Source organism: Ciconia boyciana, chromosome 4 (genome assembly GCF_034638445.1).
Source record: "Ciconia boyciana chromosome 4, ASM3463844v1, whole genome shotgun sequence".
NCBI classification, from domain to species: domain Eukaryota; kingdom Metazoa; phylum Chordata; class Aves; order Ciconiiformes; family Ciconiidae; genus Ciconia; species Ciconia boyciana.
The window spans coordinates 55,142,976-55,156,842 of NC_132937.1; the positions used below are offsets into that span (position 1 = coordinate 55,142,976).

A 13,867-nucleotide genomic window follows, 5' to 3' on the forward strand; every position below is an offset into this window, starting at 1 on the left:
AAGGAGAAATACACAGTAACAGAATGAAGTGTTTGCAGAGATATTGCTGCACAGCTTAAACATCATGTACCAGCCTTTCCAGTTCCATATGATGCTTACAGCCACACAGACCTCTAAGTAATTTAAAGTTTAGCTCAAAAAAAATCTGAATGTGAAAAAAACTAGAATTTAGAATTTGGACAAAAGAGCAAGTTCTGCAATACTGAGAGAAAAACTCTTATTACATACATTACACAAAAAGAAAAGTTTCTACCTGCCACAGTCACATTGTTTATGACACGTTCAGTTTGACTGTGAAGCATTACTCACTTGCAATAGCCACAAACTGTAATGCAATGCATTAACAGTACCACAACTTATGTCAAGGCGATTCGCAGGCATTTCTCGTTTTAGGTGAGTATCTCACCAAAGGAAGTTTAGCATTTGTGCGCTGGTCAGAAGTCACCAGGTGAGTCAGTCCTTACATCCAAACAGACTACAGACAGTAAGAATTCATGACTTACCTCTGCAGTGAGAAAGTATGAAATGCAGTGACAGCAAGGGAGACCTCAACCACCTGTACCACATGGACACAGATTCAAGCAGTGACACAGAAACTCAAAGAGCACTAGAGAAAAATGTATTATTTTCATTTTTGTTGCACAACATAGCGATGTCAAGAAAAGAAACAACAGAATTAAGCTCAGGTACTTCAGAAACCAAGGAAGGGCTTGGCTTGTGGTTAAAGTCTTTAAACTTCCATGAGGTAGAATATCATCAAGTGTCTTCTTTCCCAGAATATATTAAGCAGGACAAATCCAAGTGAGTTTTTAACGCTGTTGAAAACTCTTTCGATAGTAGTTCATGAAGGGATACTCTGTCATGAGAATACACCCAATTCCGTCCGGTCCAGTCATAGCGCTTGGGCCCACTAGAAAACAAAACACACTGTGTAAGTACAGGTTATTCATGGGGAGCTGCTGGAAGGCTGTATTTATAATGTACCCCAGAGAGTGCCCAGAAAAAGGAAACAGCATCGAGAAGTACTGGTGGGCAGTCTGGGGAAGTGGAGCAGAAAAGGCCAGATCTGCCAGGAACTGCTGAGCCATCCAACAGATATATCTGAAAGGTGACAAGATATATCAGTCACTCCCAGCCGACAGAAGCTCCCTCCTTCTCTTCTTGCTTTTGGCACTGATTTCCCCAATTTCTTCCCTTACCCCCTTCTTCCCTCACCCATGTAATTTTCTTGCACACAAACATTACAAGGGATATTTGTATAACACTGAATTAATGCCATTGATTAGTTCTTGCAACAGTCACGTGCAGATATTCTAAGCACAGCAGAACACAGATCACCATTCTCACTTTCTTTTCAGATGCAATGAAAGAATTTACCAGCTGAAAGCAAATGTATTGGCATGTGGGAGATTTATATTTAAAAAGCTATTCTCCTCTGTGCTATCATATAGTTGTTGGCTTGATTTTTCAGGCCTACGCTAAGTATCAAGAAAGAAACTTGAACACCCGGGTTCCATTCCAGACCTTTCTATCACCCAATTCTTCACATCTGAAGCAGGAGAATGAAAGGCAGTCACTACTGTTAACATCAGCTAGAGAAACTAAGACAAGAGAAAGGAATGAAATGGTCTTCTGGGATAAACAGACGAAGCATCAGTCTTATCCTTAAACTCGCAGGACAAAATGCCTTGGAACTCAGACAATCGACGCACAAGGTCTGCTAGAAAACAGACTATCCTATATATACACACAAGAACAATCTGCAGGTTTTCTACAAACATAAACACTAATCTGAACATTGAATATCCTGAATTACTCTCAACATTCAAATGAAGAACATTCCAACCATTAACCAAACTATGAGAAGTCACAAATGGAAACACAAATCAAAGTCACTTCCACTGAAATCTCACTTGCTGTATGTGAACTGGTAACTGTTTCGAATACAGATTATGTGCTCCAGTTACTTTACTATGCATTTCTCACTCCTTTGTCTCTGCAGCGCAAGCATCTTTTTATAGTGTCCTGCACCTAGGGAATGACAGAATGGGATGCAGCCATTCATGAAAATCAGGCTAAGACAGGCCATTTAATCAACAATGACAAATAAAAGAAATGTGTGAGTTATTTGAACTGTTTTTAAATGTTACGTGGTAAATATCAGTGATATGGTTAGCATATGAACCGCCTCCATAGTTCTGTGAATCTCCAAAATGCTGTACAAATGTGATTTTTTTTCATTTAAATTAATAATTTAAGCAAGGATCATGTGAGTTCTATAAAATGCCTACAAAGTTAAACATAGACTAAATAGATTTCTCATGGAAAGTCTGCATACATTTTTAAACAGTAAGACAGAAGAATTAAAATATCACATTAAGGTATTATTAAGAGATGCTGTGTAAGGTTGAAAAGTCTTTTCAGTCAAAGGAGCTACATGAGATTACTGCAATCACACTGCTGGCAGGTTGCACCCACCCCATTACCCCCTTTTTTTTTTAAATTGTCAACTAAGTAAATCTTTACAAACACAAACTTAAGTTCACTTTGGTGTATAGATGCATGGTAGCAAACAGACAGTCAAAACAATTCAAGAAAATGTCTCTCTCTCACATTTTAAGAATTTGTCTCCGTTGAGATATGTTCTTAAAGATGCTACATTTACTGTACAAATTTCCCAAATGTATCATTCAATGCAAGTGATCACTGTCAGTAACATTTGCTTCTCTCACTTCCTACTATATTGCACTTAAGAAGTATGTCACTCCAGATCATATGGTATTTGCTGGAGTTGCTTTTCAGAAGTTAGGAAGTAAGTGAACACGTAGCATCATATTTCAGGAAATACCACTGTTTACTATAATAGCAGTTAAGGAAGCACAAAACTTAATGTTTGTAGGTGAATAATTTTTCGTTGCAGATGATGAAAAATACCATCAGAGAATTTCCAAGTTTCTCTTTCCTTGTGTATTTTTATTCACTACTGGAGCAATCAAAAAAAAAAAAAAGAGAAGTTTAACATTTTTTCACAAATTCCATTATTCTGGAGCATGTATGTCTTAGCTCAACTACAGTTGACTCCAGATAGGAATTATCTGTATTTTGGTTTTCATAAATAGTTTAAAACTTTTTGTCAGTGAATCAAAAATCTTAGCATCATCTTAAGGAGAATCAAGGTTCGGAAATTACGCTTGTTGCACAATATATGGAATGAATAAATTCTGACACACAGCCTGCATTTGTCTAAACAAAAAGGTTTGTTAGCTTGCTAGGCCTGTGCCTTAGCAAGTCATGTACCTGTTAAGTAAATTATTTAATTACTAGCAGGATTCTAGGATAGGAGAGGAGTTAGTAGAAAAAAAAATTACTAACCTAGTATACTGTGCACCAGCCAGTACATAAGTACACTAAAGCAAAGTCAAATTTTTCTTTAGGTAAATTTTATGCCTATTTAAAATTGTTTCTCTTAAAATCTTACATTCCATTGTGCTTTTTTTGTTCCCCAACACAAACCCTACTACACAATTCTACTACTGCACAACCATTCCCGGTTTTGCAATCAATACATTCTTTCTGAACAACATTCAAGAGGTACATCTGCATAGTTACTGGGAGTGCTCATACTTTCCAGCTAGCTGGTTCCTTCACCATTAACGCTGACCAACTCCCTCAGTTCTTTCCCGGGATAGTGGCAGAGAACACACATTTTCTGGGGAGACAGCTACAACATTTTCCCACATATCTGGCTGCCCTCCCTGCTGAAACCAACCAGAAAACCTGGAATGGATCAAAACACAGCATTAGAGAAGGCAGAGGGAACAGCTAGCCAAGGCTCCCATAAAGTGCAGATGCCTGACAAAAACAACCAGTGGGAGAGCACATAAACATATAAAGCAGGAAATCCCACAAGCTTAAAGGGGAAGGAGCCACCCTGTTTAAATACAAAGAGAGGTTTAGATCATATCATCGTCATCACTCTTTTTCCAACAGAAGCTTTGGGGTTTTTTTTTTAATCATGGCTGTTTATTTTTTCTATGAGTAGGCTATATTCCTGTAGATAGTGGTTTTGAACCGGAACAGGGTATGAAAATGCTGTATTACACATTTCCTGGATTAATTTAGGGATGTCAGTATACTCCACTGTGCCTCAAACTTCTGTAACAAATTATTATCGAACATTTAGATTATATCAAGTTTTGAAAATATACTGAGTAAAAGGGTTACTTATGAAAAGGATATTACATAGTCCGTGCCATGCTATAAAAAAGGGGAAGTACATTTCCACCCAGTTTGCAGACATTACATAATTAACTTATGTATAACTTACCTAGTGGGTGAAGACAGCCAAATCTGCCGGTTTGGTGTTTGCTTATTGATTACGTATGTTCCCATGTCTCCACCTAATTTAACTGTTAGAACTCCACTCTTAAAACACAAAGAAAATAAGTGAGAAATTAAAAATTTGCATCCTGTTACTTGACAAGCATTGTATAATCTGCAGCAGATAAACAGAAACTTACATATTGTATCACATTCCCAACTATTTCCCAAATAATATAGCTTGGAAGAATGATCATTAGGTGTCAAAAATTTGTGTTAATACCTAGGACAACCTGCATATCTTTGAGTCTGATCTAGACTTTAAACCTTCTGGTCAGAGTTTGATTTTGTGTTTGCACCACTCACAATAGCACTACTTAAATAATACTCTTGAGCTTTGACCTGTCATCTTGAAAGGACGGCTAGTTCATTTTGCAACAATTAAAACATCACCCAGTAACAACTTTCTCTATTCTTGAACAATATAGAACTGGAGTGGTTCAAAGTCAAGAAACTTTATGCGTCATTGCTAGATTCCTGAGCCATGCAATTTTACCTAACTTTTCTTAAGTAACGCTGAGTTTCCCAGTGAATAAACACAATTCTTTCTCCAATAATTCTGATGAACTGCCTATATTCTGAATCATACCTCAAAAATGTTCCACTTCTGAACTCCATGAGGTCTGGTTTTAGTTATGCCAGCTTTAGACCATTATCCTAGTGAGCATTTATTTTCTCTTTCTTACTCACATTTCTTACTGACAACATGACTCACATGCCTCTGACATTTTCATGAGTGCATTTGAAAAACATACGTAACTCTGACAAAACTATTTCTGTCCTAACTTTAAAAGAACAACACTACTTGGACTAGAGTTAACCTACAGATGATCTGAATTATGCTAATTAAAAAGGGTATCTCTACAGAATACAGTTTGATGATTCAGGTGATAGGTCAGCCATATTTAATCTACAGTTTCCCAAGTACTTCATGCCCTATAGCACGATAAAGCTTCTTTAAGGCAATCATACTTTTCATGCTTTAGTCGGAAGATACTACTAGAGCTACTATCATTGCTCTATTTATGAGTACCTGCTGCCTGCAAACTTACTCTGTAGTACAGGCAGCAGCTTAGAGCTTCCTTCCCCTACAAAGTAACTCAGTTACTGGTTTCTGACATCTGAAGGATCATCAGCCATGAAATAATGCTCTCAAGGTCTGATTTTTTTACCTTAGTTTCCATGCTGTTTCTGCGCTTGATAGGGGATTTATTGCTCTGTGATCACTAAAATAAAAATAAAAGGCTCCCCTGGTTAATATTGCCATCAGGTTGTCCTGCCAGTTACGTTAATTGGATATTGGTTTAGTGCAAAGAAGGACAAGAACAAGCCACTTCTCTGGTTGTCAGGATTCAAACTTTTCTATATCTCAGCGGTCTTAGATCTGTAGAGATACAGCAGAATAAGAGCAGGTTGGGGGATTAGGCCTGAATAGTGATATAACGGTTTCACTATTCTTCTATGTGCTCTTTAGTGCCATATTAAGTATTCAGCATGATGTTATGCTGTATGCTAGAGAAACACTAAGTAAATAGCTTTCCAAAGAGTTAACAAAAAATTTATACTATTGCTTACATTGTGTGCCAGCTGTTGGAGAGTGTTGTTGCTCTGTCATTGCAAATTAAATAAAGGTTAGCTTCTAATTCTGTGCTTAAAACATTTTCCCATACGTTCTGCAATACTTTTGAAATACTAGAAAATACAACTTGAGTTTTTAAGAACTTAAATTGCAAGATATTTTTATGGTATTTTAAGAAATACTACTGTATGTGTTTTGTACTACTGGACGAATGTTTGTTAGCTCCTGGTAACAAGAATATTCTTCGAAAGAGATTTTTTTCCCCTGGACACAAAGATATGAATTGCATGAAGAAATCAAGTTCATAACAATTCACAGGCATAACAGACATTTATCACGTTCGCCACCTTGTGGCTTGCTACAGCACTAGCCTTGTTTGTTTGGAATTAACTTTGCTGAACTCGGGACTATTTAACCTTTTGCTCTTAACAGGAATGACAGCATATTATTATGTCATCATACAGTCTATGCAACAAATACTGGTAAAAATTAAGATGGATGTAAAAATAATTCCTTTTGAGCCTCACAGTGAGTCAATGTCAAACACAATCCACTCTACAGTGGCTGGAGATAAAATTGACATAAGATGACTCATTACCTTCATGTAATGAAGTGTCTAAGAATATTAAAGAGGTAAATTATAATCTTTTTGCTAATTTTTGTCCTAAACTCTTTAGATCAGGCTAATAGGCGCTGATGTGCTAAAACATACTGAATAGTAATGGTTAAACAATTCATTGCTTTTCACCAGAAAAGCAATTGGCTGTAACATTAACTACATACTTAATTAAAGCAACAAACAGTATTTGTTAAGGGCAACAACAGAATCCTACTAACAATATGTTATCTTCTATCCTAGCTACAAGAAATAAAGAATGAACATTATGATGACAAAGTTACACAGGAGCAAGTCTAAAAACTACAGGGTTTTGGTTTGGTGGTTTGTTTTTCTTTTTCCCCCCACAGTGCAACCCAAACTACCTGCTTCAATGTCCTTGAGCATAAAACCTTAACTGACAGGGCTAGTAGAGAGCAACCTCCTTGTGGTAAGACATGAAGAGGAAGCAGCAGTTACATGACCTCAAAAAAATTCAGTAGTGAAAGACCTGTGTTGCAGACAGCAGTGCAGGGAGAAACTGCACTCTCCTCCAAGTCATGTAGAGGACTGTAACATACAAACCACTTCAGGAATTGTATATAAAATTAATAAATTCCCTATAAAAATAGAGGGGACATTTTTAATCTGAGTCTGCCACTCCGGTAAAAAAATTTGAGTGGCTGACCTATTAAAGGCTCCAATTATCAGGCTAGCAGCCACCCAACGTCTCCCATGACAGTAGCTTTCTCCCCATGTATGCTCTGGTCTCACTTTTGCAACCACCTAGCCAAACACTGCATCCTCTTGGTGCTTCTCTCCACCACAGGCTGTCATCAGTAAAGCCAGAACAAATGTACTCTACCTGGTCAAGACAAATGCTACTTCTCAGTATTCAGGGCCATCAAAGAAACTGCTCTACCAGTTACGTGTGATGTACGTGTACTATGCCATGTAAGTCTGTCCTAGTATTCACTGGGAGGGAAGTGACTGCTGATGTCAAGAGGTCTATGCGTGTTTAGAAAAATTTATAGACCACTGGTGAAATCAGAAACCAGTTTCTGTCTCCTCTTGTGCTCATTTATTATTCTATAATATGTCTTTCTCTATACACTAAACATTTTAAATTCTCAAATCATACAACAGCATGTGTTACTTTTTACCAGAATAGTTTCTCCAGTCAGTATAAACAGGCATATTTTAACAATAAAGCTGTAAAAACTCGTTGTATTTTAAGTGTTGGCACTACGGTGACCAGTTGAAAATTCTCCTTCAAGGAAAAAAAAAATCTACAGTAATTACAGTGGTAAGAGAATGTTTAGAACATACCCCTAAAGAGACATCATAGTCTTCTGGGGTAAAAGGCTTATCTGTCAGGTCCTCAAAGAAATCTGCTAAGGAGTCCAGTGTTTCTTCAGCCAGTTTTTCGTAAGTGGTCTCATCTAAAGAGCTACAAATGACATACAAGCCCCACAATTAGGAGGAAAAACATGGAAGACAGTATTTTCCCTATAATAAAAACAGATCAAGACCATGACCTTGGAGGAAACAGTAACCATGAAATGATCATCTAAAACAAGCAGTCATTTTTCTTAAGGTAACGTAGGTAACAATCCACCTTATAAATAGTAGTAGAGATCTCTTAACTGAGGAGTATGTACTTCTTTCCTCAGATATACCGACCCCTGTGTACTAAGAGGACAGAGTTAGGTTTCAAAATAAGACATTTTCATAAAAGGACTTTGTGCAAGAATTACTTTGTTTTGAACTCTACGAATAGAAACAAGCATCTCCTATTTAGAAGCATATGTCATTTGACTCTAGGAAACTCGCTGTAGCTATAGGCAGTTTAGAAACACCAACATCACATGCTCTGTCTACGTACAGCATCTGACTTCTCAACTGGAATTACCAACGCAGCGCAGTAATGAGATGTTATTTAAAGTGTGCTTATGAACTAATACATACAATTACCTTCTTCTTCAGAGAGTCTCAAAGCACCCTTGTAGCCGTAAGGCTACAAGGCTTTATGTAAGGCTTACAGCACTTGTGAGAGTGCTTCTGTTACCCTCTTTAAATAAGTAGAAAAAGTTAGTGGGAACAAAGCCTAGAACAGTTTAATTAACCAAGGGTTAATTACATCACATAAGTTTTTCCATCCATATCAGTGTCAACTTTTAACTGAGTGTGTGGGTGGGTATCTCTAGCAACAGCCAATTCAGTGAAATCATTTCAGTTTTTGCTAATGCATATGGCAGTTACTATGAACTACGGTGACTCTGTATCTTTCAGTTGATGATATAGAACAATTTTTTTTAAAAGCTTCTTGTTAGCCAGTTACTAAAATACACTCTATGCCACGTATGTGAGGGACACCACAGAAACACCTAGGGGCGTGGAGAACGGAAGGCCTTAGGATTAGGCGGGATTCATGTACTGGCTCAGGGTGCAGTTCAGGTACTTAATAGTAAGAGTCATTTTAGACACCTGCATAATCCTTCATTGGGCCTCCAACTGCTGCATCAGCAGGGGAGAAGTCTCTGACAGGTACTGTGTCACATCCTCTCAGCGCAAGCAGACATTTCATGTACCCTGACATATGTGAAATGGTGCTAGACACCTATGAGTTATTTCCTAAGTGACTTCCCAAATTCACCCAAAATGCTTTTTGCTAAAAGTGTACTTTTCCATTACATCATCATATCAACCTTACATTTGTTTGATAGTCTCACCATGTCTAGAAATTATTTTAAAATGCAGAGATGATATTTCCATATAAGTATCTCAAAATAAAATTTACCTTGTGTCATTGAGAGTTCCTGCCTTTCTTAAATTCATTAACTGAACAGTCTTGCTCTTCACCTCCGAAGCATATTGTAATTGCTATTGAAAGTAAGCATAAGTAAAATGGAATTAGAAGTTAAAACACGAAGAATTATAAATTACATATTTGTTACATAAATTAAATAGATCCTTGAAGACCAAGTAAAATATTCATATTCTATATCACACGGCTCATATGGAAAGAATTATGCAGCTTTAATCCTTGGATGACTGAGGCAATCTAGAATATCCTTGTCTTCTGATACAAACTAATGAAAAAAAAAGATCATTTTATATATAAGAATAGTGAACTAGGAAAGAAAAGAACTGTTTTCTTTTCTATTGCTCTACCACAGAGCTACTGAGCAACTTCAGACAACTGGCTTAGGCCAAGATTTTCACACGTATCCACTACTCAGATGCTTCATTATCAGCAACTTGAGTCCCTCTGTTAGAAACCATGAATATATTCAACTGAAATAAACAGAAGCCCTGAATCCTCCTTACTTACAAAAGAGCTAACATCACACTTCACATTCCAGATCTCTTCTGTAAAACAAAGCTGTTTCATTTCTAATTTCTCTTCTGTTTTAAAAAACAAATCAAAATTATAGAAAAGCTGTATCAACATACTGGCAATATAAGACAAAGGGAGCAAAATGGGCAACCCCTTTGAAGGGAAGCAATACATCAATATGGATAAAAATAAAGTTGATCCCCCTAGTCTAACACACTAGCAGAAGCACTTATGCTACCCACCAAGAAAGAAAGATAGCATGCTTGCCATTTTCTTCTTAACCTGGTTTACGAAGGCATATATTTCTGGATGAATGGTGAGATAGCATTCTTGATTGCTTTTTGTGTACTTGCACAAGGTTTTGAAAACTAACAGTAAGTTGAAAAGCAAATGACATTTAAAAAGGAACTATGACAGCCCCTCTTCAAGCACACACGAGAGCAGAACACAAAATCATCTCTCTCCATATGGTTTGACAACTATCCTCAGGCATTACAGATGAACTGGTCTGTTAGTCCAAAGCCATGACACGGACACGAAGGACAGAAAACAGCAAACTCCTTGTACCATCACAATGATATAAGTTGACAAAACACACACTGATGCCTACATGCTTTTGACTGTACCCTTCAGCATTTAATACACACTTAGAATCAAAAGCTACAAGACCATAGCTACGTTCAGGTTCCGCCCAGACTGAGAGGCTGTAACTCTTGTTAGCGTGCTCATACTCAAGTTACGACCTGAGGCTGCCAAAGCGGTGCTAGCGTACAGTTGTTATCACCCCTCCCCGTACCAAACCCAGCGCTGAGGGCGGCCGGCACGCATCTTCTGCGACTGGAAAACGGTAGCAAACAAGGAAATAGCTTTGGGTACAGCAGAGGCTGGGTTCCCCGCTGGGCAGTCCGGGCCGCTGCCGTTCCTACAGCGTAGCACGGCCGTACTTGCAAGGGCTGCGAACCGCCGAGGCCACCGGCCCAACACTTCTGCGCTCCTGCGTGTCCCGCGGGCGGAAGGCCGAGCTCCGCTCTGGCGAGGACAGCTGCTCCCGGGGCGCCGCTCAGCCCTCGCACCGCGCTCGGCCCGGCCGCCTCAGAGCCGCTCGCACGGGGGCGGCGCGGCAGGGGAGCGAAGCGGCCTTCCCCCGGCCGGAGAGGGAGGACGCGCCCCGCTGCCGGCCGGCCCGCAGGGAGGCCCGGCGGGGGCCCTAGCTGGCCCCGCGGCCGCGGGCCTGGCGGGGGCCGGCCAGGGGCCCGCGGGCGGCTGAAGAAACCCCGCCAGCCGCCCCTCCCTCTCCGCCCCGCAGGGTCCGGCCGCAGCGGGAGCCAGCCCGAGGCTGCCCCGCCCGCCCCTGGGCCGGGGCAGCGCTGCCGGCCCGCCTCCTCTCTCCCGCCGACGCAGGCCGCGCCTCGCCGCCCGCCCGCCTCACGCTCACCGTCCGCCCGCGGCCGGCGGCGGCTGCCCCCGCCCACGGGGCGCCCCCGGCCGCCGCCGCCCGCCGCGCGGCGCGCACCGCGCCGGCCGCCCCCAGCCTCCACATGCCGCCGCTGCTCGCTACGGAAGCGGCCGGGGAGGAGCCAGTCCGCCGCGGCGGCGGCGGCAGCCGCGGCGGCGGCGGCGCGGCCGCTACCGCCCTCCGCCGGCGCCGCGGGGAGCAGCGCCGGGCTAGGCCGCCTCGGGGCTGGTCTCGGCCAGCCCCCGGTGCGAGAGAGCGCGGCGGCTGCTGGCCAAGCCTGGCCCAGCCGCCCCGCGGCCCTGTCAAGGCGGGGTCACAGGCCCGGCCCCGGGGGAGGCGGGCGCGGAGCAGCCCCTCTCCCTGCCCCGCCTCCGGTGGGCCCGAGCGGCAGAGCGCGTTCCCCTTCCCGGCCGGAGGCGGGCGGCGCAGGCGCGCCGGGTCCTTCCCGGGCCGTGGCGGCTGAGGGAAGTGGCGAGGTGTTCCTGAGGGGCACCGGGCCTTCGGACGGGCTGCGGAGCAGCGGCCCCCGCCGCGGCCGTGCCCTTCGCCTGCGCTTGTGTCCGACAAGGTGTCCGGAGCGCCGGCGTGCGCAGCCGCCGGGGGGCGGGCGGCCAAGCCATGACCCAGCAGAAGGCGTTCCCGCCTGTCGCACGGCCGCGTCGCGCCCCTGAAGGAGGAAACCAGAATGTGTTCCCCCCACCTTCCCTGCTGACTTCAGCCGCAGTCCAGCCAGGCTAAATTAAACCCAAGTGTGTGCTACTGAGACAAGGAAGCTCTCTTGGAGCCGAGTACGGTCTTTCTCCACGACGTGCCTTTTGCAGGAGGTGGTACTTTCCCCACCAGTCCAGTAGAGGGGGGTGTCCTTCCCCCGGCACTGCACCGTTCGACACAAACGTCGTGCAGCAAGGCTGTACTGGGGGAACGGAGGTGCTGGGTCCTTGGTTCAGACTTCTCTGCTTATTGGGGAGAACTTGGGGATCTGGAATCTGACTGGTATCCTAAAGACAAGTAGCTGCGGCAGTCACTTGGTAACGTGACTGTTCCTGCTGCACACCTTCACCTCAGCTACTATTCTCAGACCAGGGAATAATTGCTCCTGGGTGAACCTCTGCAGGTACCCGTTCCGGCAAAGAGATCTTGCCGGGTAGATTTACAAGGAGCTGGACCCTGGAAAGGACAGAAATTACAAGCAACACTACCCACCCCCCTTCACTGCTTTAAAACAAAAAAAAAAAAAGCCCAGGCAGGGCAAAGGAAAGTTGCTATTTATTTCTACCTTGCAAGGACTAGCGACTGTAACATACAGGCAGCTCTTACACACCACAGGTGCTGACAGCAGTCCAATCTGAGCAGCCTGAGCTACAAAGCAAAATACTTTGACATTGAAAGCATGTTGGAATCACAATCATTTCCTAAGCTGCATGGTAAGAATTCACTTCATGTAGTTGTGCTGTTCTACGGTTCCTGTCCTCTCCTCTGGCAAATTTTCAAAGTACAGTATCTACAGCTTTTCCAGACCTCAGCAGTAATACAGAGGGATTCCCCCTTTCTTGACAATTTAGGACAAGAACTGTAGGACACACTGGCAGTACAGAGAGGGAGCAATGGGACAAGGACTAGGGCTCATATCTTGGGTTCAAACTTTGCAACAGGACAGCTGGACAATGGATTCACACCCCAAAACTGGAGTAGCTGCAACTCACTCAAAAAAGCTGTTGAGATTCCAATTCCCATTAACTGCAGTTAATTAATTCTAGGTAATTGCACTGATGTGAGCAGCTAATATAGACCGCTTGAGATACAGTCATCAGTTTGTCTAGAAGCTATTTTGGCTGTGTGAACACCTGAGTCCATGGAAAGGTACGTTATTACAGAATATAGCATCCACTCGGGGATCCATTCTAGGACAGTATTTTCTGTGACAGCAAATAGTCTGATCCATTACCTCCTGTAGGTAAAATGTTATCCTGAGCCAATAAAGGGAAAATAAAGCACATCATTTACCACACCTGACATATGTTTGATAGCACTTCTGATGGTGTGCTTCAAAAAGCAGTGAAGAAAGAGAAGAGCACTTATGTAGGTGACTGGCCAAGTTCCTACTGAGTTATTTAAATGCTGGTGATACCATATTATTAATGATATGTGAGGATATCAAGAGTGTCAGCTAGACATCTTTTATTGTTACTTAAACTGAAAAAATAAAATAGGCTCACCAGGGAGATGAGAGATAAGAAATAATTCTGATGAAAAAGTTTCTTTAAAAAACCCATTTTCTGTGGGAACACAGACAAATTTCTTTTCAGATCCCTCCATAGGACATGACTGCAAGATGCAATAGTTCCAAATAAAATCATAAATATGTAAAGCATACAAGTATTAAGAAGCTTACCACTGATTACTGTGTGATGCATTTTTACATTTCTAAAACTCTCGCTCAAGTAAGCAGCTGGCATCTTGCAATGCTTTAGGGAATAAGTTGTCAAGTTTCTCACCAAGATTTGTATTATTTTTTTC

General features: G+C 42.3%; 1 protein-coding gene across 3 annotated transcripts; it reads right to left on the minus strand.

Annotated features, from left to right (window-relative positions):
* Positions 1–597: 597 nt before the first annotated feature.
* FXN (frataxin) lies at positions 598–11,913 on the minus strand. 3 transcript variants are annotated; one of them, XM_072858943.1, is made up of 6 exons: positions 11,330–11,913; positions 9,355–9,437; positions 7,884–8,004; positions 4,328–4,425; positions 3,625–3,777; positions 773–910 (listed from the first exon to the last, which is right to left on the minus strand). In XM_072858943.1, exons 1-5 carry the CDS (start codon positions 11,432–11,434, stop codon positions 3,651–3,653), a joined length of 534 nt encoding a protein of 177 aa, XP_072715044.1. In that variant the 5' UTR covers positions 11,435–11,913; the 3' UTR covers positions 773–910; positions 3,625–3,650. The 3 variants fall into 3 exon arrangements, with proteins under 3 accessions (XP_072715043.1, XP_072715045.1, XP_072715044.1); XM_072858942.1 differs by lacking the exon at positions 3,625–3,777 and having other exon boundaries at positions 598–910; positions 11,330–11,903; XM_072858944.1 differs by lacking the exons at positions 3,625–3,777; positions 11,330–11,913 and adding an exon at positions 9,889–9,962 and having other exon boundaries at positions 598–910.
* Between the last annotated feature and the right edge of the window lie 1,954 nt (positions 11,914–13,867).